The sequence below is a fragment of the Corvus moneduloides genome, chromosome 28, assembly GCF_009650955.1.
Source record: "Corvus moneduloides isolate bCorMon1 chromosome 28, bCorMon1.pri, whole genome shotgun sequence".
Lineage (NCBI taxonomy): Eukaryota > Metazoa > Chordata > Aves > Passeriformes > Corvidae > Corvus > Corvus moneduloides.
In genome coordinates this window covers 1,811,824-1,833,124 of record NC_045503.1, presented here as the reverse complement: position 1 = coordinate 1,833,124, position 21,301 = coordinate 1,811,824, and the positions used below count along the sequence as shown (strand labels likewise).

At 59.9% G+C, this 21,301-nt stretch overlaps 1 protein-coding gene across 2 annotated transcripts in view; it reads left to right on the top strand.

The window, feature by feature from the left end:
• Window positions 1-21,301, top strand: part of LINGO3 (leucine rich repeat and Ig domain containing 3) — a 26,102-nt gene extending 4,801 nt beyond the window's left edge. For both annotated transcript variants that reach the window (XM_032092948.1, XM_032092949.1), the window contains exons 2-3: window positions 7,688-7,791; window positions 17,904-21,301. In XM_032092948.1, the coding sequence (XP_031948839.1) occupies window positions 17,937-19,751 (1,815 nt within the window). In that variant the 5' untranslated portion in view covers window positions 7,688-7,791; window positions 17,904-17,936 and the 3' untranslated portion in view covers window positions 19,752-21,301. The remainder of the gene's footprint in view (window positions 1-7,687; window positions 7,792-17,903) is intronic.

Below are 21,301 nucleotides of genomic sequence, written 5' to 3'. Positions count from 1 at the left end.
GGCAGAAATGTTCAGAGCAGAGACATGAGAGGAGATGAAAAGCAATAAATCCCAGGAGAATGCTTGGAAACGCTGCCAAGGGCCACGGGTGGCAGCAGGAGGGAGACGGAGCGGGCTTTGGGCACCCGCGGTTGGCTTTTCTGTTTGTGAAGTTTTTGCAGGGTTTACCTTGGAGGACAAAGCAGCTGCTTGCACGAGGTTTGGCTCAGGGGATGTGGGACCAAGGACGCAGGAGTGGGACAGGCTGGACCAGGGCCTTGCTCAGCCATTGGCGATGGAATGTGCTGGATTCTCCTTCAGATCCCGTTTAAGCCGTGGTGTTTTGGGGCTGGAGCTGGAACCCCGCAGGTGCCCCAGGTCTGTGGGGTGCCGGAGGTGGGAGCTGGGCAGGACAGGGGGGGCAAAGTGGGGAAATGGCCCTTGGTGGGGGCAGAGCAGAGTCCTCCCCAGGCCCCGGCAGGGGCTGCCATTCCCTCTTTTCCATGTGAGATGGACGAGCTGAGGACAGCACCAAACCCACCCCAGAACAACCAAACAGCAGAGAGCCGGATGGAGAATCTGAGCAAACACAAACAGCTTTGCTAGGGATGAGTTAAAAACAAAGCACGGAGGGTCTGGGCTGTGATCCCCAGGCTGCTGTGGTGCCTTGGCATCCCCATGGGCACTCCAAGGCCGGGAGCAGAGGCAGGATCAGTCTGTCTGAGCGGCAAAGCTGGACACAGCTCCGGCACGTGCCCTCCTCCTTCCTCTGCCTCAGCCCAGATCTTCCCATGCTTCCCTGCCTTCCTTCCCCTGATTTTTTCATACCACCACAAGCTTGGCTGCCGCTTGTGGCTCCATCCATCAGAAGGGTTTGCTTTTCAAAGCTGTCCCAGCTCTGCCCGGCTCAGATCTGGAGCACCAGGGCTCCTTGTTCAGCTCCCGATGTGCCAACCAAAATAGCAGCGGCCACATACTGGAGCGGAGAGGAACAAGTGTCACTGGGAATTAAAATGACAGATCCCAGCATCGAGGTCTCTGAGGGTTTGTGCTTTATTAGGCAACAGTGAGTTCATGGGAAAGGACTTTGACTCAGAGCACCGGTTGTGTCTACAAGAAAAGAGAACCAGGGACTAAATTTAGGCTCAGGCTGTGATGGGGAGACAGGGCCAGGCACTGAGGGAGGGGAGCTGGGCATCCTCAGCTCTGTGGGGGTGAGCCTTGGCCCTGCAGAGCAGCGTGGGGTATGGGGAGCAGGAGGTGGGTACACCTCAGCCTTGGGATCATGGAATCCCCATTGGGTTGGGTTGGAAGGGATCTCAAAGCCCATCCAGTGCCACCCCTGCCATGGCAGGAACACCTTCCACTGTCCCAGGCTGCTCCAAGCCCCAATGTCCAGCCTGGCCTTGGGCACTGCCAGGGATCCAGGGGTAGCCCCAGCTGCTCTGGGCACCCTGTGCCAGGGCCTGCCCACCCTCCCAGGGAAGGTGCTGCAGAGGAACAACCCCAGTGCTGTGGGGCAGGAGGGCTGCAGGGTTCCCCTCCCTGTGCGAGGAGCTGCTTGGGGTCTTGCACCCCCAGCCCCACATCAGCCACAGCCAGGGCTGTGTGGAGGGGCTGGGAGAGCTCTTCTGAGCAGGATTCACCCTGGCTGGGATTTGTGCAGCATCCGCAGGGTTCAGAGAGAAGGGGGGAGCACGACCCTGCCCGAGGCTGTGTGGTCCTCACGAGGCTCCCTCTCCCTTAAATGTGGTTTCCTGCTGATGGGGGTGATTTAACCGATCAGTGTTTTCTCTCCTTGCCTCAGGGTCTGCCTCTTCCCACCGCCCCCTCCTATTAAAAATTCATTGTTTCTCCCAGATACTGTTGCTAGAGGGAGACAGGGAGAAATAAAGGAAGTTCTTGGAAAGGAGAAGAGAAAATATTCAGTGGGAAGGGAATTGAGGAAAAATTTAAACCAAATATTGTCCCTCTTTGCCTCCTATTGCCCTGGGTGCGTTTGAGCCCTGTCACGCACAGGACTCCGATGTCCCCAGAGAGCTGTGTGGGAACTGGGGGGAGTTTGGGTGGTGGGGACAGTCCTGCTTCTGCCAGCGAGGTGGTGAAGCCCCTGCTGGCTTCAGAGCTGGGTCTGTGGGACACCGTGGCTGTTTCACACAGCAAATTCCAGCAGGCACGGGAGGGAAGGAGCGGCAGGAACAGGGACCTGCCTGATCTCCGACTCAATTCCCATCCTCGGCTTCTCCAGAAAACTCCCCCCAAGGCATTGGATTGCTTTTCCTGCTCCATTCAGCTGCTGTTTCAGTCCCGGTGGATGAGGGGGTTCGTTTGCAGACTGAAACATCCGGAGGGTGTTGATGGCTGCTCTGTGGGATCAGCTCCCCTGGCCCTGCAGCACCCTGAGCCGTGGCTGTGACACGGAGCTGCCAGCCCATGTGCCACCGAGGGGGATTCAGGCAGGCTTGGGAAGGCTCTTTTCCATCTTCTCAAGCCTCCTGAGCAGGGTCCTCACGGTGCTCCTCGCAGGGCAGCAGCAGCAGAGGTTTGCAGGGCAGAGCAGGGGAACTAAAGGGGCTCTCCCTGAGCACTCAAACTCCCTCAGCCCCATCTCCAGGGTGGAGGATTTGTTTTCCCTCAGGAAGAGTGGAAGGAATAATTTCCAACCCCTTCACAGTGGTGCAGCCAGAAGAGCAAACCATGAGGGTGCTTGGTGTTTCTGGCCTCTTTTTCCAGAGGGTCACCCGGGCTGACCTTCCCCACACTCAGGACAGCTGGATGCCAACCCTTCACTATTGGCACAAGGAGCTGGTTTGTATTTTTCCATTTAAATCCCATTTGAAGCAAAGTCCATCTGGTTCCCTCCGTGCTGCCAGAGGAGAAGAGGCTGCTCTTGGGTCAGTTTTGCACAGGGAGGCCCAGGGAGGTGGCGTGGCCAGGACCTGTGCCTGGTGGTGGGCTGGAGCAGGGCCCCCGTAATTGAACGCTAATTAGGGATGGAAAAGGAGCAGAACCCTGCGATTGCAAATGAAGGTGGAGTGACATAAGTGAGAGAGAAGCTGTGACCTTTTTCCATAAGCAGGAATATTAACCAAGTGTGCCTAATGGAGCGGGGGGATAATCCTGCCTTCATTAGTGCTTATTCCTGGGGCTGATGAGGGGCAGGAGCCTTTGGGAAGTGCAGTGGGTGATGCCAGCATCCCCCCCAGCCATGCCCAGTGCTCTGGAAGTCACTCCAGGAGTTACTGTGGAGGTTGGACCCTCCACATTTCAGGAAGTGGTTTCTCCTCTTACCTTCAGGGTCACTTTTCCATCAAGCACCAGCCTTGTAGCAAAGCAATTCCCAGCGTGGGGAATCCCGACAGGATCGGCACCACTGCCTTCCCCTGCCTTGCTCAGCCTGCACCAGCATCTGGAAACCTCTGGAAATCCAGGTCCAGGTTGTTGCTGTTGCAGTGACAAACAGGGCTGTGATCTGTTGGGTCAGGCTCATCCAGCACCAGACGATGCTGCCGGGGTTTTTCGGGTTTTTTCCATGCCCCGAGGTTCTCTCTGGCTCAGGCTGCCCCTGAGTTCATGCTGGGCAGAGCTGTGCCCATGCAGGGATCACTCCATGGCCTGGGGCCTGTCCCTGCTGCCTCAGTCCTGTGCCACTGGGGCCTGGCTCAGCTCTCTCCACCTCAGTGACTTTCTCAAGACTAAGAAGCAGATTTTTTCCTCTGTTTTATTTTTAACAGCTCTTCCTCATTTCTCCCTCCATTTCTCTCCCTGAGGTTGTTTCTGGCTGTGCCCCCCAAAGCTGGGAGATGCCGTGTCCCTGCTGTGCTGCTGTGGAGCTGAATTTTTCCTCCTCCCTGGAGGGTTTTCCAAATTTTCCCATTTACTTTGCAGGAAGAAACTCTTTGTGGGCCTGCCACTGAGGAGGATTTCAAATGAGCGGCCTGTGACACCTCCTCTGTGATAATGTGTCATTTTTGTTGTTCATATTTCAATAACTAAAGGTCAGATGGAAGCTCAGCTGGCTGGGAAGTCTGACATTAATTACACTAATGAGTCTCTGGCTTAGTGCTCCTGGACACCAGGGTGGTGCGACACTGGCCAGATCCTGGGCACTATCGGGTGTCCTGGGGTCCATGGAATGATAAAATCCCAGGATATCCTGAGCTGGAAGGGACCCTCAGGGATCATCAGTGCAGCCCCTGGCCCTGCCCAGACACCCCAACAACCCCAGCCTGGGCATCCCTGAGAGCGCTGTCCAAACGCTCCTGCAGCTCTGGCAGCCTCGGGGCCGGGCCCATTCCCTGGGGAGCCTGGGCAGTGCCCAGCAGCCTCGGGGGGAAGAACCTTTCCCTGAGCTCCATGCCCAGCCCTGACCCAGCTCCAGCCGTTCCCTGGGCTCCTGTCCCTGTCCCAGAGCAGAGCTCAGCCCCTGCCCCTCCGCCTCCCCTCGGGAGGAGCTGCAGCCCCCAGGAGCCTCCCCTCAGTCTCCTCTGCTGCAGCTGAACGAGCCAAGTGCCCTCAGCCGCTCCTCAGACCCTTCCCCAGCTCCGTGTCCCTCCTTTGGACACTCTCCAACAGCTTTGGACCCTTCTGATCTTGTGGTGCCCAGAGTGCCCCCAGCACTGGAGGTGAGGCTGCCCCAGTGCAGAGCAGAGCAGGACAATCCCTCCCTGGCCTGGTGCCCCCCAGGACACGGTGGCCCTTTGGGCTGCCAGGACACACCGGGGACTCAGATCCAACTTGGACCAACCAGGACCCCCAGGTCCCTTTCTGCAGAGGTCTGAGACGAGCCAGATTTGCTGCCATGCATGGAAGAGTTGCTGTGCCCATCCCAAGGGATGCTCCTGCCTTAGAAGAGCTTGGCTTGTTTACCCTGGTCTGGTCCTCTGGAGGTCTCTGCTGATTTCCAGGACATCTGGGTCCTGTTTGGCTTTGGGATTTGCTGCTGAATTTCTTTTTTCCAAGAGGATCCCGTGTGCAGAACTGGAAGCTCCTTGACGGAGAAGCAGGTCCCACGTGGTACCCATGGAGAGGGAATCCTCTCCTGGCTCCTGCACTGAGTAGCCCAGAAAAGAGTTCAAATCCAAGTTTTGAGTCAAACACAAGGCACAGGAGCAGAAGGTGACAAGGACCCTGGTGGCACAAACACACAGAGGGCCGGGGAGCTGTGCTGGTGTCACCACGTGGGACCCAAGGAGGCTTTAGGCCGCTTCACCTACGTGCTGGTGGGTCCCGTTTCACAAGGATTAAAATGTATTTGCAGACAAAACCCCCGCAGGTAACCTGAGCCAGAGGTTGCTAAGTGACCCAGGAGCTGCCAAAAACAAATGCCGAGACCATCAGCTGAGCCCATGCTCTTTCCCAGGGCTGGGAGTGACGGGCTCACCTAAGGAGCCAGGCCCAGGTGGTCTCTAAGTGAGCTTAAATTTCACGTTCCCGATGCTCGGGCAGGGCTGGGAGCGTCTCAGGGAGGGCAGGAGAGGCTGCTCAGCGCCGGGAGTTGAGCACGTTTGGGCTGGCTGCAGTTTGCTCCCAGCAAGTCTGCAGTAAATACGTGGCTGTGTCCAGCCTGCTGGAATTGGATGGAAATTTTGCCTTCTTCATCCCCGGAGCTGGAGCCTGGCCATGGGGAGCAGCGGCTGAGCTGCTGTGCTTGGGATTAACCCTTGGATGGCGCTGGCTCCGAGCATCGCCTGCGGAGCCTGCTCCATCCCCACTGGAATGCTGCAGCCTGTGAGTCCCACACACGGTGCTGCAGGTGAACCAAACCCACTTCCCTCCCAGTTATCCCATTTCCCAGGACTGGAGCGGCCCCAGGGATCTACAACAGATCTTTGTGCATCGGCCCCTGGAGCCCAAATCCCTCAAAGCGGGGACACTGCATCCCCTGGAGGCAAATTCCTCGTGGAGTTGCACCAGCTGCAGTTGCTGGTGGTGCCACAAGCTTCCCCCCGCAGGTGCTGAGGGCAGGCCCAAGTGTTTCTGGGGTGTTTCCCCATCTCAGGGCTCGGTTTGGGTCATTCTTGCTGTTCTTTCAGGTGCTGGGTGTGAGTTACTCCCACACGTGTGTGCTCCAGCCCCCTGTGCCACAGGGCACTGAGGAGATGGGATCCTGCTGCCAGCCCTGAGCTCTCCCTGCTGTCCCATCCCTCCCTCCTGGAGGGGCTGGTGCATCCCCTGGCTCCAACAGGAAGCTCTGGCATGCCCAGGGCAGGGGATTTCTGTTGCCATGGGGGATTTTAGTGCCGCTCCTTTACTGGGGAGGGTCCCTGACAGAGTTCCACGCATCCCACATGGGATTTGCATCCCTGGCACCGACTGCATGGGGTGAAGGGCTCAGCGTATCCCACGGACACTGTGACCTTCTGGGAGCTGGGAGTGTAGGTTCCTGCCCTTCCAGGGCCAAGTCTAGGTCCCTCAGGCAGAGCAGACAAGGGGCAGGTGTTCTGGAGCAGGGAATGAGCTGGGATTGCCAGGCACTGGGTGAAGTCCTGTAGCCTCACAGCCCCCAGGGGCCTGGGGCTGACCGGGAATGTGGAACCCTCAGCACCGTCCCTGCACGGCTGAGCCCGAGCCTGCAGGTTTGAAGGGAATCCCTCTGACTTCAGCTTCGGGGCGATGCTGTTTTCCTGGAGGAATTTTCGCTTTTCCAGAGTGCTGGGCACTGTCAGTTCCCCAGGAACCCCAAAAGTGACGATTTACCCATCCACAAGCAGCCTGTGGACACCGCTGGGGTTTGCAGGAGCACAGGGGGATGGAGAGCTCCGTCCTCCCGGGATGTGCCAGGGCTGTGATCCCTGTGCCCCCGGGGCCGCCTGCTGCTGCAGCACCGGCTCCTCGTTCCTCTGCCATTCCCCAGCAAATCCCTGCCATGGGAAGCTCCTTTGCCTCAGGCTCCCCAGGCCTCTCCCAGCAGGAATTAACCCCCCCTGGTTGCTGCTGCTGCCCTGGGGCAGTTCGGCCGGGCAGGAGCAGGGAGCTGAGCGAGGTCTGGAGCAGGCACAGAGCAGCTGCGGAGCTGCAGCAGCAGCAGCTCTGCGTGGGTGTCGCTGAACGGGACCTGAGTCGGGGACATTTGAGGGCTGTTACCCGGGATTTCCGCACAAAAGGAGCTGTTTAAATTCCCTTTTCTGTGCAACAGGAGAATTAAGGTTGATCCAGAGAGTTCAAAGCAATTTAGTAAAACCACAGCAAATCATTTGTCCAGCATCTGCTGCATCAGCGCTGGGAGCATCTCTCGACCCCCCAACTCCCCCAAAATGCCCGGGGGGTGGACACGGGACTGGGGGTCTTGCCAGTGGCACTTCTGCTTCCACGTTTGGGTGAAATCTTCCCAAATTCGGGGCCTCGTGGGCTGTGGGCACCGCTGGGTGGGTGCCATCCCCTCCTGCAATCCCTGCAGGATTCCCGAGGGGCAGTGCCATGTCTGTCCTGCTCCAGCCAGAGCTGCCCGCGGCAGGGCTGGGCTCGGACACTCTCCTGGTGGGGAGAGGATCCCTCAGGGCACAACGTGTGATAGAATTTTATATTTGTATATATATTTATATAGATAAAACCAGGCGAGCTGCAATGGTCTGGTTGGAGCAGCGCTGAGGATGCTCCTCCTTTCCGGATGTGCCCGTGTGCACTTTGGGGGAGTTTATTTGGGATTTCTGTGGCAGACACTGGGGAAAGGGGACTGACCGTGGTCTCCTTGTGCTGTTCTGTGCAGTGGAGCCGAGGCTGGCCGTGCTGGACACTTCGCCATTTGAACATTCCTGGGCTCCGATGCCTCAGCAGATCCCGATGTCGGAGCGGCCCCGGACCTGCAGAACGGTGAGAACTCCCTGGGTTCCAGTGGGATTGGGGGTTGTGCACTGGGACACTCAAAATCCAGCTCGTTTTTACCTCGTGGCCACCCCTGCTCGGTGGCATTATCCCCCTCCTTGTCCCCACCTCCCTGTGCAGCAGGAGCACTCGGCACAGCCAAGCCGGACGTTTATCCCACAGAACAGCCGGGAGATCTCCAGCCTGGTGTCACCACCCCAGAATGAGCAAGAAGTGCCTCAGGTGGGGCTGTGATATGCAGCTCTGGGGTGCTGAGCTCAAGGACTTGCTCAGGGTTGGTGGCAGGCAGCAGTGGGACCCAGCTTTGGACACTGCAGGGACCCCAGCCTTTGCCCCAGCAGAGACCTCAAGCCATGGCCGTGCCAGGATCCACGTGCAGCATCAGTTTGAGGGGCAGTGGTTTGGGGTTTGGATGGATTTCCTGGGATTTGGGAGTCCATCAGCTGGGAGAGGGGCTCTGCAGGCTTTGCCCTTGCTCTGCCATCCAGATGCTGGACAAGGAGTGAAGCCACACGGCCCCACTGTCCCCTTTCCCTTCCACCATGGAGATTTCTGACTTTTGGCATCCTTGTGGGGCTGCACACGGGGAAGGAGCTGCTCTCCTGGTCCCCCGGCCCCAGCTGATGCCCCGAAGCTGCAGATCTGGGGACTGACGCCAGCGTGTCTCGCTCCAAATGTCACCGCTGCCGCAGCCTCCAGCCTGGGGGAGTTTTGGGGGTGGCCCAGCTGGATCCCCCCGGGCTCTGCTGGGCCCCTCTGGAATCTGGGCAGCGAGGCCAGGAGGGATCTGTGCTCCACAGGGCTGGGGTGAATCCCCCTGTCCCCTTCCCCGGGATCATTTCAGGGGTTGGTCCCGCTCCCGCCTGGCACGACAGGGATGGATTGGGATGTCATTCCACCCCTGTGATGGCATTTTGCTCTCGCTGCTGCCATGATCATAACTGGGATGGCAATAAAATCCCCGATGCAGCAGCAGCTGTGGACAGGTCTTCAAAAACGTGCTCAGCCTGGGACTGATGCTGAGCAGAGCTGGGAGGGGGAGGGAAAGCTGTCACTCCGTGCTCCTCCTGGCTGGAATTCCCACTCCGAGCGGGGTTTCCAGCAGATCGGGGTCTCCACCTCCGCCCCTTTCCCCCCTGCCCCCGCAGAGCTCCGAGCTGCTTTCCTGCGGAGCTGAGTGATCCTGCTGGGACCGGGCTGTGCTCCAGCCACAGCTGCCTGTCCCTGCTGGCCTCAGAGCAGGCAGCTGTCCATCAGTCTGGCCTGTCAGTCTGTTCCTCTGCTCACATGTCCAGCAGTCCAGTCGAATTAAAGCCTCTGGAATGATGGATCACCCCGCCAAGCTGCAGAGATGGGCTGGCAGCAGCCAGGACTCCAGGCTCCCTCTCCAGAGGGAAGCTGGGCTCCCTGGGCACCCCCTGCCATGGGTGAAGGCTCCCTTGGGGCTGAGGCCTCGGGAACAGGGTCCTTCCTGAGGGTCAGGGCTGGAAAGAGCCATTGTTTTATCCAGAAGCTCGGAGGGGTGGCTGCGACTGCCCTGGCTGATGTCAGCACAGTTCAGGTGAGGGATTAGGAGGAGATTTTGCCATCAGAGAGAGGTCCAGCGCTGGCAGCCAGTGACAGCGATCAGGGTGTGATTTATGTGCCAGCCCCCCGAGGGGCTCAGGCCAGCGTCACTGTAGTGCTGAGCTTAATGAACGAGCTGATCTAACGAGGGCTGGCACGGCTGGGCCGGCTGGACAAATGAGGTCGTGTGCTGGGGCAAAGCCCGTGGGAGGCAGCTGGCACTGAAATCACCGTGAAATCACCGTCCAGCAGCAGGGCAGGGCTCTGCTGGGCGCTGCTGGCCACACTGGGACCAGTGCTGGCACCGGGGGGGCGGCTGCACGTCAGCATCGCCAGCGCTCCGCACGCCCCCGAGCAGCGTCATCCATCAGCGCTCCGGAAGGTGCCTAATTACAGCCTCTGCCTTCCTGTTCCAGTTAATCATCACCCTGCCCTGGCACCTCGTTTGGTACGGAGCTGCTGGCTTGGAGCTGCTGGCTTGGAGCTGCCGGGCTTGGAGCAGCGAAGGTGCAGGGTCCCCTCCTGTGACGAGGTCTCACGTCCTCCGTGCTGCTCCTGTGGGTGATGTGTCCCAGCCCCAGAGGTGTCCCAGCCCCAGAGGTGTCCCCACCACGGCCCCAGTGCTGTGCCTGGGGATGTCCTCCTGGCCAGGTCTGGCACTTTGCCGCTGTCCTCTCCCACGTGGCTTTGGCCGCGCTTCTCCCGCTGCTCTCGGGTTTGCTCGTGGGGCGCTCCCAGGCCGTGGTTGGTGCGGAGGGTGAGGGATGAGCTCAGGAGCGGGAGGCAGCTGCAGGGGAAGGAGCAAATTCCCCTCTCCCAGTTAATGCTCTGTATTTGTGTCTCTGTGGGGGCCGGAGCCCTCACCAGGAGCGTGGCCCTGTTTCTCTCTGCCGGTGGCCATGCCTGTCACAGCTGTGCTGCTGGGGCTCGTGTGGGCTCGTCTTTTGTGCATCCAGCAGCAACAAATGTCATGTGGGCCCTAAAACTGAGGTGCCAGGACAGTTGCCAGGGGTTCCTTGTCCCCCCTCCCAGGCTGGGGAGAAACCTGAGACCGGGCAAGCCTTGGAGCAGGTCAGTTTGGATGGGCACCTTTGCAAAGCCCAGCTTTGGTGGGAGAGGACAAAAGTGGGTTTGCAGTGGCAGTCTCCTAGAGCTGGGCTGTCACCTCGTTGCTGGGGCCTCTCCTGGCTGGGTGGGTGCTCAGGGACAAGGACACCACAGGGGCTGTGGCCAGCGCCTGCTCCTGGTGACAGACTGAGATGGGAAAACACCGGGAAGTCCTGGGGCTGGGGGCTGTGGGCTCTCACCTGCACTTGCCTTCCAGCCCCTCCTCATCCTGCCCCTGATGCAAATGGGCTTCCGAAAATTAAAAGTTCTCCCTTGAATCCTCAAAAAAGAGCCCCTGCTGTCCCTCCAGGGACCACAGCCACTGCCTGAAGCTCAGCTCCAGGGTTCCTGGTGGCATTAGTGGAACAGCTCAGTGGCAACGAGGTGGTTTGGGATGCAGCCGAAGAGGGGGAGTGAAGCTCAGCCTTTGCTCCCGTGTCATCCAGCAGGTTCTGAGGCTGTTGAGATCCAGGTCAGGTTCACTCTCAGCCACCATTTCCCAGCAGCAGTCGAGATTCAGCTCTGGCTGGTGGTTCAGTCAACTCACCCTGGGTGGAAACAAGAGCCCAGCACCCACCTGCCCTGCCCCCCTCCCCTCCTTTTAGAAGAGTTATCCTTGGAAGAGAAATAGAGATGCTCATGGAATATTAAACACCTCCCCAAAGCCCCTGTGACTGATGAGTGGCTTCTGCTCCTCGTTGCCTGGCGCAGGCAGTGACCTTTCAGAAATGTTGTACGTTGTGGTCGTCTCTAAATGTCTCCTCTCCTGGGAGCATCTTGTGGAGATAGAGATTCAGACATGATGTCTGTCAAGAAGAAAAGCAGATTGCGGCCAATCTGGGGCTGCCTGTGCAGCGTTGCCTGGGCCACGTGCTCAGGAATCATAAGGTTGTCTCTAAAAATAAGTGGTGGCTTCTTCTGGGTTGTCTCCTTGGTGCCGTGGCTCATCGGGGAATCCTCGCTTCTGGGGTTTCGCGGCGTTTGCGAGGGCTGGGAGTTTCCACGTGGGAGAGGAGTGGAGAGTCCTGTGGCCACGGCTGCCGAGGACTCGGGATGGGATCTTGGGGTGGGAAGACAGCTCCGTGGAGACACCAGGTTTGCTGGGAAGGAAGGGTGGATCTTGCCTCCCTGCGAGCTGCTCTGGCACCGGCTCGGCCGCCCCGAGACCTGGGGCTGCTGAGCAGGAGGAGCCGCGTGAGAGGCAGCAGCTGCCACTCACCAAAATAACTCCCTTCTGTGGAAGCTTTCCATGTTCTCGAGCCGTCCCTGAAGCCACGCTCGGGGATGTTCTGTGGTGACCCAGCCGCCGCCTGGCTCCTGCACAGACGGCTCCTTCCACGCTCCCCCTCCCCATTCCCGTGCCTTGTCAGGAAAATCTGCTTCTGCTTGAGGAGCCTCGAGAGGGACCTCAGGAGCACGGCCACCATGGTCACAGCCCAGCTGGGCTCTGCCAGGGCTGTTGGGGATGGTCACTTGGCCACCTGGTGACCTGACGACCCTCAAGGTGTTTGCCCGGTGCTGTGGGGTGGGAAGATGCTCTGGAGGGACCCTGCTGGGTGTCCTCAGTGCCCACCCAGCCATTGGTTCTCCCTCTGCTCCTCCAACCCTGCCCAGCCCAGCCCTGACCCAGAAAAACATGCTGAGAGTGGCAGAGCCAGGAGAATTTGTTTCCCAGCCAGCCCCTGATGGGATTAGGAATAACTCTCTCCTGGATAATTCTCCATTAGGTCTGGTGATTGATTTCCCTCCTTCTTACCCCCAGCTCTGTCCCGCTCTCCCTGTTTCAGCTGGATTATTCTCATGCTTGGCTTGTTAATTGCCTGATCACCAGAGCTGAGGCTTGGCCACATCCCTGGCCTCCTTTGACCCTCCAGTTTCTGCCTCTTTGTCTCTGTCTCAGCTCTGATTTAATCCCCTCCACACCCCAGCATAAGCCAGGATCTCTCTGCTGCTCTGTGCAGAGGGAGGAACCTGCTGGTGTCACCCCAGGAGCCAGGGAAGGTCCAAGGGATGCTCCTGCAGCTCCTCCCCATGCCCCCCTGTCTTTTCTGGGGTTTTTTCAAGCTCAGCATGGCCCCAAACCCACTGACTTTGCAGACTCGAGGCAAAGGATAAAATAAACTGCAGTAGCCACAGGTTTGTTTTTGGAGGGTGGCACAGGTCACCTTTGGTCCTCATTTCAGTGCCCCTGGGATCTGGGCTCTGCTCTGAGCTGCAGCAACAGCTGGAAAAACACAGTTGGATTCCCTGGCTTCCCATTTGGGCATCAAACTTTGCTCTGCCAGCTCTGAACAATGCCAAAAATCCCCCTGGAGATCCCCAGCAGCCCGTGGTGCCACTGGGCAGTGTGGGTGGTGTCACCAATGAAGCTGAGCATGGAGCAGACCACAGGGACCCTCATTTTTTGTCTTTTCAGCCTAAAATCATACGAGGAGGAGGGGTGTTTTTGGAAGGTGTAACTGAGGGCTCGGGGTTTTCCAGCAGAGAAGAAGGAGCAGACGTCTGGACAGGCTTTGGCACAGGACTGGGGCCTCAGGTCTGGAGGAGCTCTGTCCGGGGGCAGCTCTGGCTGCAGTTTTCCCTTCCCCATGGGCAAAGCTTGGAGCCACGGAACTGTTGGCATCAGCATCAGGGTGCCCCATCCTCTGCTCCGAGCCCTGCCAGCTGCTTGGGGAGGTTCGGGCCCATGGAGCCTGCTTGATCCAGCCAATTCCTGCTCCTGGGAATCGAGATCTCATCCAGGGCACGCCCCAGGACGGGGAAGCACACGGAGCTTGTCCTGATGGAGAGTCCAGCAGCAGTCCTGGCGAGCTGTCAGTGAGCTGGGAACACCACGAGGATGCTCGGACGCTCCATCCAACCCCAGCCCCAGCCCGAGCCCCCGCTCCGGGGCCGAGCAGGGTGAGTGTCTGTGAGGATGCTGGCACGGCCCAGCGTGGTTGGCATTGCCTTCCCTGGCATGGAGCCGGGCTGGGGACAGCAGCCAGGGAGCAAGGGAGGGTGTGGGGACACTCGGCTGCCAGGCAGGGCTGGCTCACAGTGAGGGCCGGGCAGTGGTGAGCGGGCAGCGCTTGGGGTGTTCCCAACAGCTGCTGGTGTTTGTAGGAGCCCTGACCAGTCTCGAGCCAAGTTTGGGACATGCTGGCACTGGTACAAGGCACTGGCACCTCCCTGATACCCGTGTGACAGAGCACTGGTGTTACCCACCCGGCGATGTTTTCAGGGTGAGGGTCCCAGCATCACTTTGTGCCCCATATGCTCCTTCCCTGCCTTGGGGTCTCCATCCTCTGCTGGGGTTTCCCTGCATCCCTGGGAAGATGCAGCAGCATCCTCTGGCTGCCTCTGGCCGCCGCCACGAAGGGGCCTGGCCTGGAGCAGCAGCAGTGGGGTGCTGGAAGGAGAAGGGCTCAGCAGGAGCATTTCCCATCCTGCACATCAAGGGAAGGATGAAACAAGACCTCGCTCTGACTGAGGTGTTTGTGCTCATGCGATGTCCGAGCAGGGGAACCTGGAAATGTCAACCTGGGCTCATTTTTGATCTTTATTCAGAAAAAGGGAGCAATAATGGCAGCTGAGGAGCAGTTGCTCTTGGAGGAGCTGGCAGGGCCAAGCTTGTGCCACAGAAGCGGGAGGCATTTGAAGGGTGGAGAGGGAACAAAATCCCTTCTGCAGGAGTCACAGAATCCCAGAATGGTTTGGGATGGAAGGGACCTTAGAGACCATCTCATTCCACCCCTGCCATGGGCAGGGATCCCTTCCACTGTCCCAGGCTGCTCCAAGCCCCAATGTCCAGCCTGGCCTTGGGCACTGCCAGGGATCCAGGGGCAGCCCCAGCTGCTCTGGGTAACCCCGAGCCGGGGTGGCTGGAGAGCAGCAGTTCCTCTGTGCTGCAGGTGGCTGGGACAAATCATAGTAGTCACAAATCTTGGTGGGGAAAGAGGGAATGAGGCAGGGAAGGAGGGGGCTGCTCCAGGGGCTGACAAAATTGTCCAAATTGTCAAAAATTGCTCTGCTCTGCTTCCCCCACTGCAGCCCCTCAGCCCCGGGCTTTGCTGGCTCTGTCCCCAGCGCTGTGTGCGGCAGGCTTGTTATTTTTAAAAATAAATTAAACGAGGAGAAGAGCCTCTATCTAGGCCTCGCTCTGGATCTTAATTGCCCTGGCTCCCCAGGGCCCGGGCGAGCCCGGAGAGCGCCGCACAATCGCCGTAATGAGCTATTAATAAACAGCCCGGCTCCGCCTGGCCCTGCCCGGCACAGACAGGGACCGCGGGGCCCCAGATGTCCCTGCAGGGACACAGGGTCTGTGCCCCTCCTCTGCGGGATGCCCTGGGGCCGGCAGAGACCCGCGGGGCAGAGCCAGCCTTGCTCCAGACCTGGCATCTGCCTGGAATTGCAGGGAATGGCTCATCCCGCACCCCTTAACCCCGCTGTGGGGTTTGCTGAGGGGTCAGTGGGGCACCCATGGGTGGGGGCTGTGGGCCAGCAGGGCTGGCTGGTGCTCCGGCTGTGGAGAGGGAAGGTGAGCCCAGGGCTGCAGCTCCCGCTCTCCATCTGCCAGGGAAAACAACTCCAGCAGGGCTGGAGCTTTGCTTAGAGGATCAGGTGGCCGCAGTAGTAACCAAAAGTGGAGTTGGGTTACCCCGGGCTCATCCATAATGAACACGGGGCAGGGAGGGGAAGGGCTGGGTCCTCCCAGGGCTGGCACGGAGGGATGGTGGGCACTGGGTACGGCCCAGCGTGGGACACCATTAAAGAGGCATCAGGGCGCCTTTATTGAGTGTACAGACACTGAACAGGACAGATAAATGACACAATAAATGGGGAGGGGGTTGCCCTGCGGGTTTGCAGGTCGTGTTTGGGAACATCCTTCCCGTGCAGCCCCAGGGCAGAGCAAGAGTGGAGCCTCCAGAACCAAGGGGACCAAGGGGAGCTGCCCCCACGTCACCCCAGAGCCAGCTCAGGTGCCTGGGGCCACCAGCCAGGCAGAGCCTTCACAATGTGGCTCTCCTGGAAGGCAAAGGCTGCCAAGCAGCTCCAGTGCCCAGGTGGCATTTAGGGACCTCCAGTCCCCAAAGGGGTTTTGGTGCAAGGAGTGAAGCTGAGCAGTGCTGGAGAGAGGGGAGAAAGGTGCAGGGGCAGCAGTGGGGCTGATGGACCCACTGCACTGTCCCCCAGCTGCATCCAGCAGCTGTGAATCCTGTGGTTGTGTGAAACGGTGACACTTCCCTCTTGGTTTGATTCGTTGGAAGAAAAAGGGAAATGTGGCAAAATTAAGACGCGCACAAAAAAAAGAGAAAAAGGAAAAAGGTGTCACAGACTCAGAATAGAATTGGTGAGGTTGGAAATCCCTCTAAGATCACCGAGTCCAACTGTCACCCCAGCACTGCCAAGGACACCGCTTGGCCCTCAGTGCCACATCCCCACGTCTGTAAAAGATCACGGAATCCTGGAATATCCTGAGCTGGAAGGGACCCTCAGGGATCATCAGTGCAGCCCCTGGCCCTGCCCAGACACCCCAACAACCCCAGCCTGGGCATCCCTGAGAGCGCTGTCCAAACGCTCCTCGAGATCATCCAAAGCTGCGCTGAGCAAGGGGTTCAATCCCGGAGAATTGCTCCGCTTGGGTAATAGGATCAGGACAGGAAATTATCCGTGGAGATCGCATCTTTCCCTGAGACATGAGCACAGAGAGGGTCAGTGACCCCCCCAGCTGCCTGAGGCTGTTCCCATGTGCCCATGGGGACAGGAGAGAGGGTGACACCAGCCTTTTGTGTCCTCAGCACAGTGGGTGTGAAGCTGTGCCAGCTCCTGCTGTCCCTGCTCCACCAGCGTCACCTCTCTGGGGGATCCGGGGTCCCCATCGCTCTCCCTCTGTCACCCCCTAAGCCAAGCAGCAGCCACCTCAAGATGGGCCTTTTTGAGAGCTTTTGGGCACTGAGGACCTGCAGTGGCACCAAGGTGGAACATTGCAGCCACACCTCGATGGCCCTGAGCAGCCACAGATGTCACACCATCCTCTTCCCTCACCCCACACCCTGCGGGGCTCCCACAGACAGGTTTGGGGTCCCTAATGTGCCCAGAGGGACAGAAGGGAGCCTGTGAAGGACTCCCTGGAGCCACAGCTTGGGCTCCCTGGAAGTCGGAAGAGCTGGAACCAGCCCTCGGGGGCAGCATCCCAGTTTGTCCCAGTGCTGTGGGAGCGATGGGAAAAAGCCCCCCGAGCTGGAGGGGTTGGTGCCCCGCTCACTGCACCTCCACAGGGGTGGCTGGAGGGGCTGGCCCTGCTCGTGGTACCCCCAATATTCTCTTGCCAGGCTCAAAACCTCCCCGCAGCTCCCCAACCGAGCACCTCTGCCACTTAATTAGGTTAATGACCGTGCTTCATTAAGGAAAGGCGGCTGAGGAGTTTGCAGCGGTGCTGGGAGCTGCGTTTCCAGGCAGCCTGGCAGATTTGGGGCACGGAAGGGGAAGCAAAGAAAAGGGAAAGCGGCGGTGAAGTGCTAATCCTTGGAAAGGAGGGCAGCCGGGGCACGGCGCCGCGAGGCCGGTGTTAATCCCTCCTCGGCAAAGATTGTGCCCGAGGCCGCCTTAATCTGCGCTCTTTAGGAGGGCAGGATGGGGACGGGGACGGGGACCGGGCCCTACGTGCGGCACCGAGCATCCCCCGTCCTACGGGACCCCACCGAGCCGGGGGCCTGGGGAGGATTTGTGCCGCTGGACAAGACCTCACAGCGGGAGCAGAGGGCATGGGACACCCCACTTGTGTCCCCAGAGAGCGTGGGGCACCTCACTTGTGTCCCCAGAGGGCGTGGGGCACCCCACCTGTGTCCCCAGACGGCGTGGGGCACCCCACTTGTGTCCCCAGAGAGCGTGGGGCACCTCACTTGTGTCCCCAGAGGGCGTGGGGCACCTCACTTGTGTCCCCAGACGGCGTGGGGCACCCCACTTGTGTCCCCAGAGGGCGTGGGGCACCCCACCTGTGTCACGAGTTGGCAGCATCTCTGCCAGCATCTCTTTGCTCCTGCCCTGCCCTTGGGGTGTCCCTGTGCCCCCCATTACCCCGGGGTGCTCAGGTCCCCTCCGCCCGTGCCTGCACCATCAGGAGCACAGGGAGGGCTGAGCCAGGGGGAGCAGAGGCTCAGGTGTGGGTCTGCAGCCCTGGCTCCTCTCACAAACCTCTGCCCCTGCCTCAGTTTCCCTGTTCCGCTGGAGACTGAGGCTCGTTTATCCCAGCTTTGCCCAGGGCAGGATCCCCAGGTTGCACAGAAGGTAAAAGGGATCCAGAGGGTTTCCTGGAGGGCCTGTGTCCTTATCAGCCCCATGGGCCATGGCTTGGGGAGCGCTGTCCAGTCTCAGCTCCCAGACAGGCGACCTGTGGGGCCGGGCAGGACTTTGTCCCCGCTGACTCCGCTCTCTCTCCATCACAGGCACATGGCAGAACGGCAGTGAGCCCCTAGACCATGCCCCACACAATGACATGGTGGCTCCCGGTGCTGGCCCTGCACGTGGTCCTGCTGTCCCCGCGGGCAGGCGCCTGCCCCGCGCGCTGCGAGTGCGCCCCACAGCTGCGCTCGGTGCTGTGCCACCGCAAGCGCCTCACCGCCATCCCCGAGGGCATCCCCACCGAGACCAGGGTCCTGGAGCTCAACAAGAACCGCATCCGCTGCCTCAACCCCGGGGACCTGTCCCCGTACCCGCTGCTGGAGGAGCTGGATTTCAGCGAGAACATCATCTCCAATGTGGAGCCCGGCGCCTTCAGCAACCTGTTCAACCTGCAGACCCTGCGGCTGCGGGGCAACCAGCTCAAGCTCATCCCCCCGGGGGTCTTCACCAAGCTGACCAACCTGACCCTGCTGGACATCAGCGAGAACAAGCTTGTCATCCTGCTGGACTACATGTTCCAGGACCTGCGCAACCTGAAGAGCCTGGACGTGGGCGACAACGACCTGGTGTACATCTCCCAGCGCGCCTTCTCGGGGCTGCTGGGCCTGGAGCAGCTGACCATTGAGAAGTGCAACCTGACCTCCATCTCGGCCGAGTCGCTGTCCTACCTCCAGAACCTGGAGGTGCTGCGGCTCCGGCACCTCAGCATCTCTGCGCTGGAGGACCAGAACTTCAAGAAGCTCTACAATCTCCTGCAGCTGGAGATCGACAACTGGCCACTGCTGGAGGAGGTGTCCCCCACCAGCTTCCAGGGCCTGAACCTCACCTCGCTCTCCATCACCTACACCAACATCACAGCCGTGCCCGCCGCTGCCTTGAGGAACTTGGTGTACCTGCGGTACCTCAACCTGTCCTACAACCCCATTAGCACTGTGCTGAAGGGCTCCTTCAAAGACCTCATCCGGCTCCAGGAGCTCCACATCGTGGGCGCTCTCCTGGTGTCCGTGGAGCCGCAGGCTTTCTCCGGCCTGAGACAGATCCGGCTGCTCAACCTCTCCAGCAACTTCCTGTCCACGCTGGAGGAGAGCACCTTCCACTCGGTCAACACGCTGGAGACGCTGCGGGTGGACAGGAACCCCCTGGCCTGCGACTGCCGGCTCCTCTGGATCCTGCAGCGGCGGAAGACGCTCAACTTCGACGGGCAGCAGCCCATGTGCTCCTCACCTCCCGAAATCCAGGGCAACGCCCTGCGCGACTTCCCGGACTCGGTGCTCTTCGAGTACTTCACCTGCCAGAAGCCCAAGATCCGGGATCGGAAGCTGCAGCACGTGACAGCGCGGGAGGGGCAGTCCGTGTCCTTCCTGTGCCGGGCCGACGGGGAGCCCGACCCCTCCATCGCCTGGGTGTCCCCCCAGCACCGCATGATCACCACCCGCAGCACGGGGCGGGCCACGGTGCTGCCCGGGGGCACCCTGGAGATCCGCTTCGCCCAGGTGCAGGACAGCGGCACCTACATCTGCATCGCCAGCAACGCCGGCGGCAACGACACCTACTTCGCCACCCTGACGGTCAAGGGACGCCCGGCCGACGGCGCCCACCACGCCAACCGGACTTTGTACCTCAGCGACTTCAATGACACCTTCCACAACGACACCCAGGTCTTCTTGAAGTTCACCTTGGACCTCAAGACCATCCTGGTCTCCACAGCCATGGGCTGCATCACCTTCCTGGGCGTGGTGCTCTTCTGCTTCCTCCTGCTCTTCGTCTGGAGCCGCGGCCGGGGGCAGCACAAGAACAACTTCTCCGTGGAGTATTCCTTCCGCAAGGTGGATGGTCCCACCACCACCACCGGCCAGGGAGGGGCCAGGAAGTTCAACATGAAGATGATTTGAGCCTCTCCCAGAGAACCGTTGTCTGCTGCCCAGCCCCGGGCACGGCCGCGGCGGGACGGGGCCGGCAGGGCTGTGGGAGCACCGGCTGTGTCCCAGAGCTGGCAGCGTGACCTTGCTGTGCTGGGATGTGGCTGGAGATAGCGGTGCCACAGGCCAGCAGGGTCGGAACTGTGGGGACCTCAGGGTCGGGGAGGGATGACCCCGATGTCCTGGCCCCATGGAGAGCCCTCAGGGCTCAGGGGCCGTCCCAGGGGCTCCCGATGTAGCGAGGTTTTTGCTACCAACTATGCATTTCTCGAGCCAAAAGATCAGCAGCGTTTGGGCCTGGGAGAAAAATGCTTCCTGGTTTTTTTCCCCCTCCTTCCCTTTTTTTCTAAGGGACTCTTCAAAAAACTTTCCTGATAGTTGTTTATGGTTCTTTTCTTGGTGTTGGTTGGGGGTTTTGGTCCAATTTTTTTTTTTTTCTTTTTTTAAAATGAATTTCCAAGAGAAATGTCTTCCGGGGCGATGCGGGACTGGGGAGGTTGTGCCGAGCTGGGGGGATCCCCCAGCCCCTTGGCAAAGACAGACCCCCCCCCGGGCACAGACGTGCCTTGAGAGCTTCCCATCTGTGGATTTAAGACCCAGCATCTGCCAACGTGGGTGCCCGGGGACGCTCCGGCACAAGCAATAATAACCCCCCAGGGCCGGGCTCTGAGGAGGTGTCAGCGAGAAGAAAAAGGGAAATAAAAAGACGAAATGAGGCCAAGATAGTTAAAATCGGGAAGAGCAGCCCCAGGGTGAGGCAAGGCCCCATCTCTGCACCCGCCTGAGGGGGGTTGGGATTCCTGCGGGTTCAAAAGGCACTTTTGGGTTCATTTTCTTTGAGTTGCAAAGTCGAAGTCTGCAGGAGAGCAGGACCTGGCTCGTCCTGTGCAGGGAGACCCTACAGCCCGGGGAAGAAGAGGAAGGAAAAGCTGGGAACAAGCAGTCCTGGAGAACATCCTGGCTGACACCTCCACCCCGGATCCTGCACCCTCCGGCGCTGAGGACCACGGGTCAATGTCCCCGGGGCTGCTCCCTGCTGCCACAGGGGCGGTTCCTGCCTTCCCATCCCACCCCTTCCCAGGCTTTGCCCTGGCAGCTCAGGGTGTGGATTTTTGTGTGTGGGAGAAGGAATGGAGCCAGAATGGAAGAGCCTGGATGTGACCTGGAGGATCCAGGGAGTTCATTGCTTCCTCCTCCTCTTTCTCCTCCCATGTGCACCCTGGGGGTTGCTGCAGGTCCCACCTCTGTCCCCGTTCCTGCAGGGATGTTCCCCACCTGGATGTCCCTTCTCCAGCCAGTGATGGTCAGGCTGGGAGCTGGAGGGGACAGCTGCCCATCCCCTGACTGGCATCCCAGAGTGGCATCCGAGGGGTTGGGAGCTTTGTGGGCCACAGGTGGCTGCTCAGAACATCCCCCCAACCTTGTCCTGCTCTCACAGGGTGCCCTCCATCCCTCCATCCCTCCATCCATCCCTCCATCCCTCCATCCATCCCTCCATCCCTCCATCCATCCATCCCTCCATC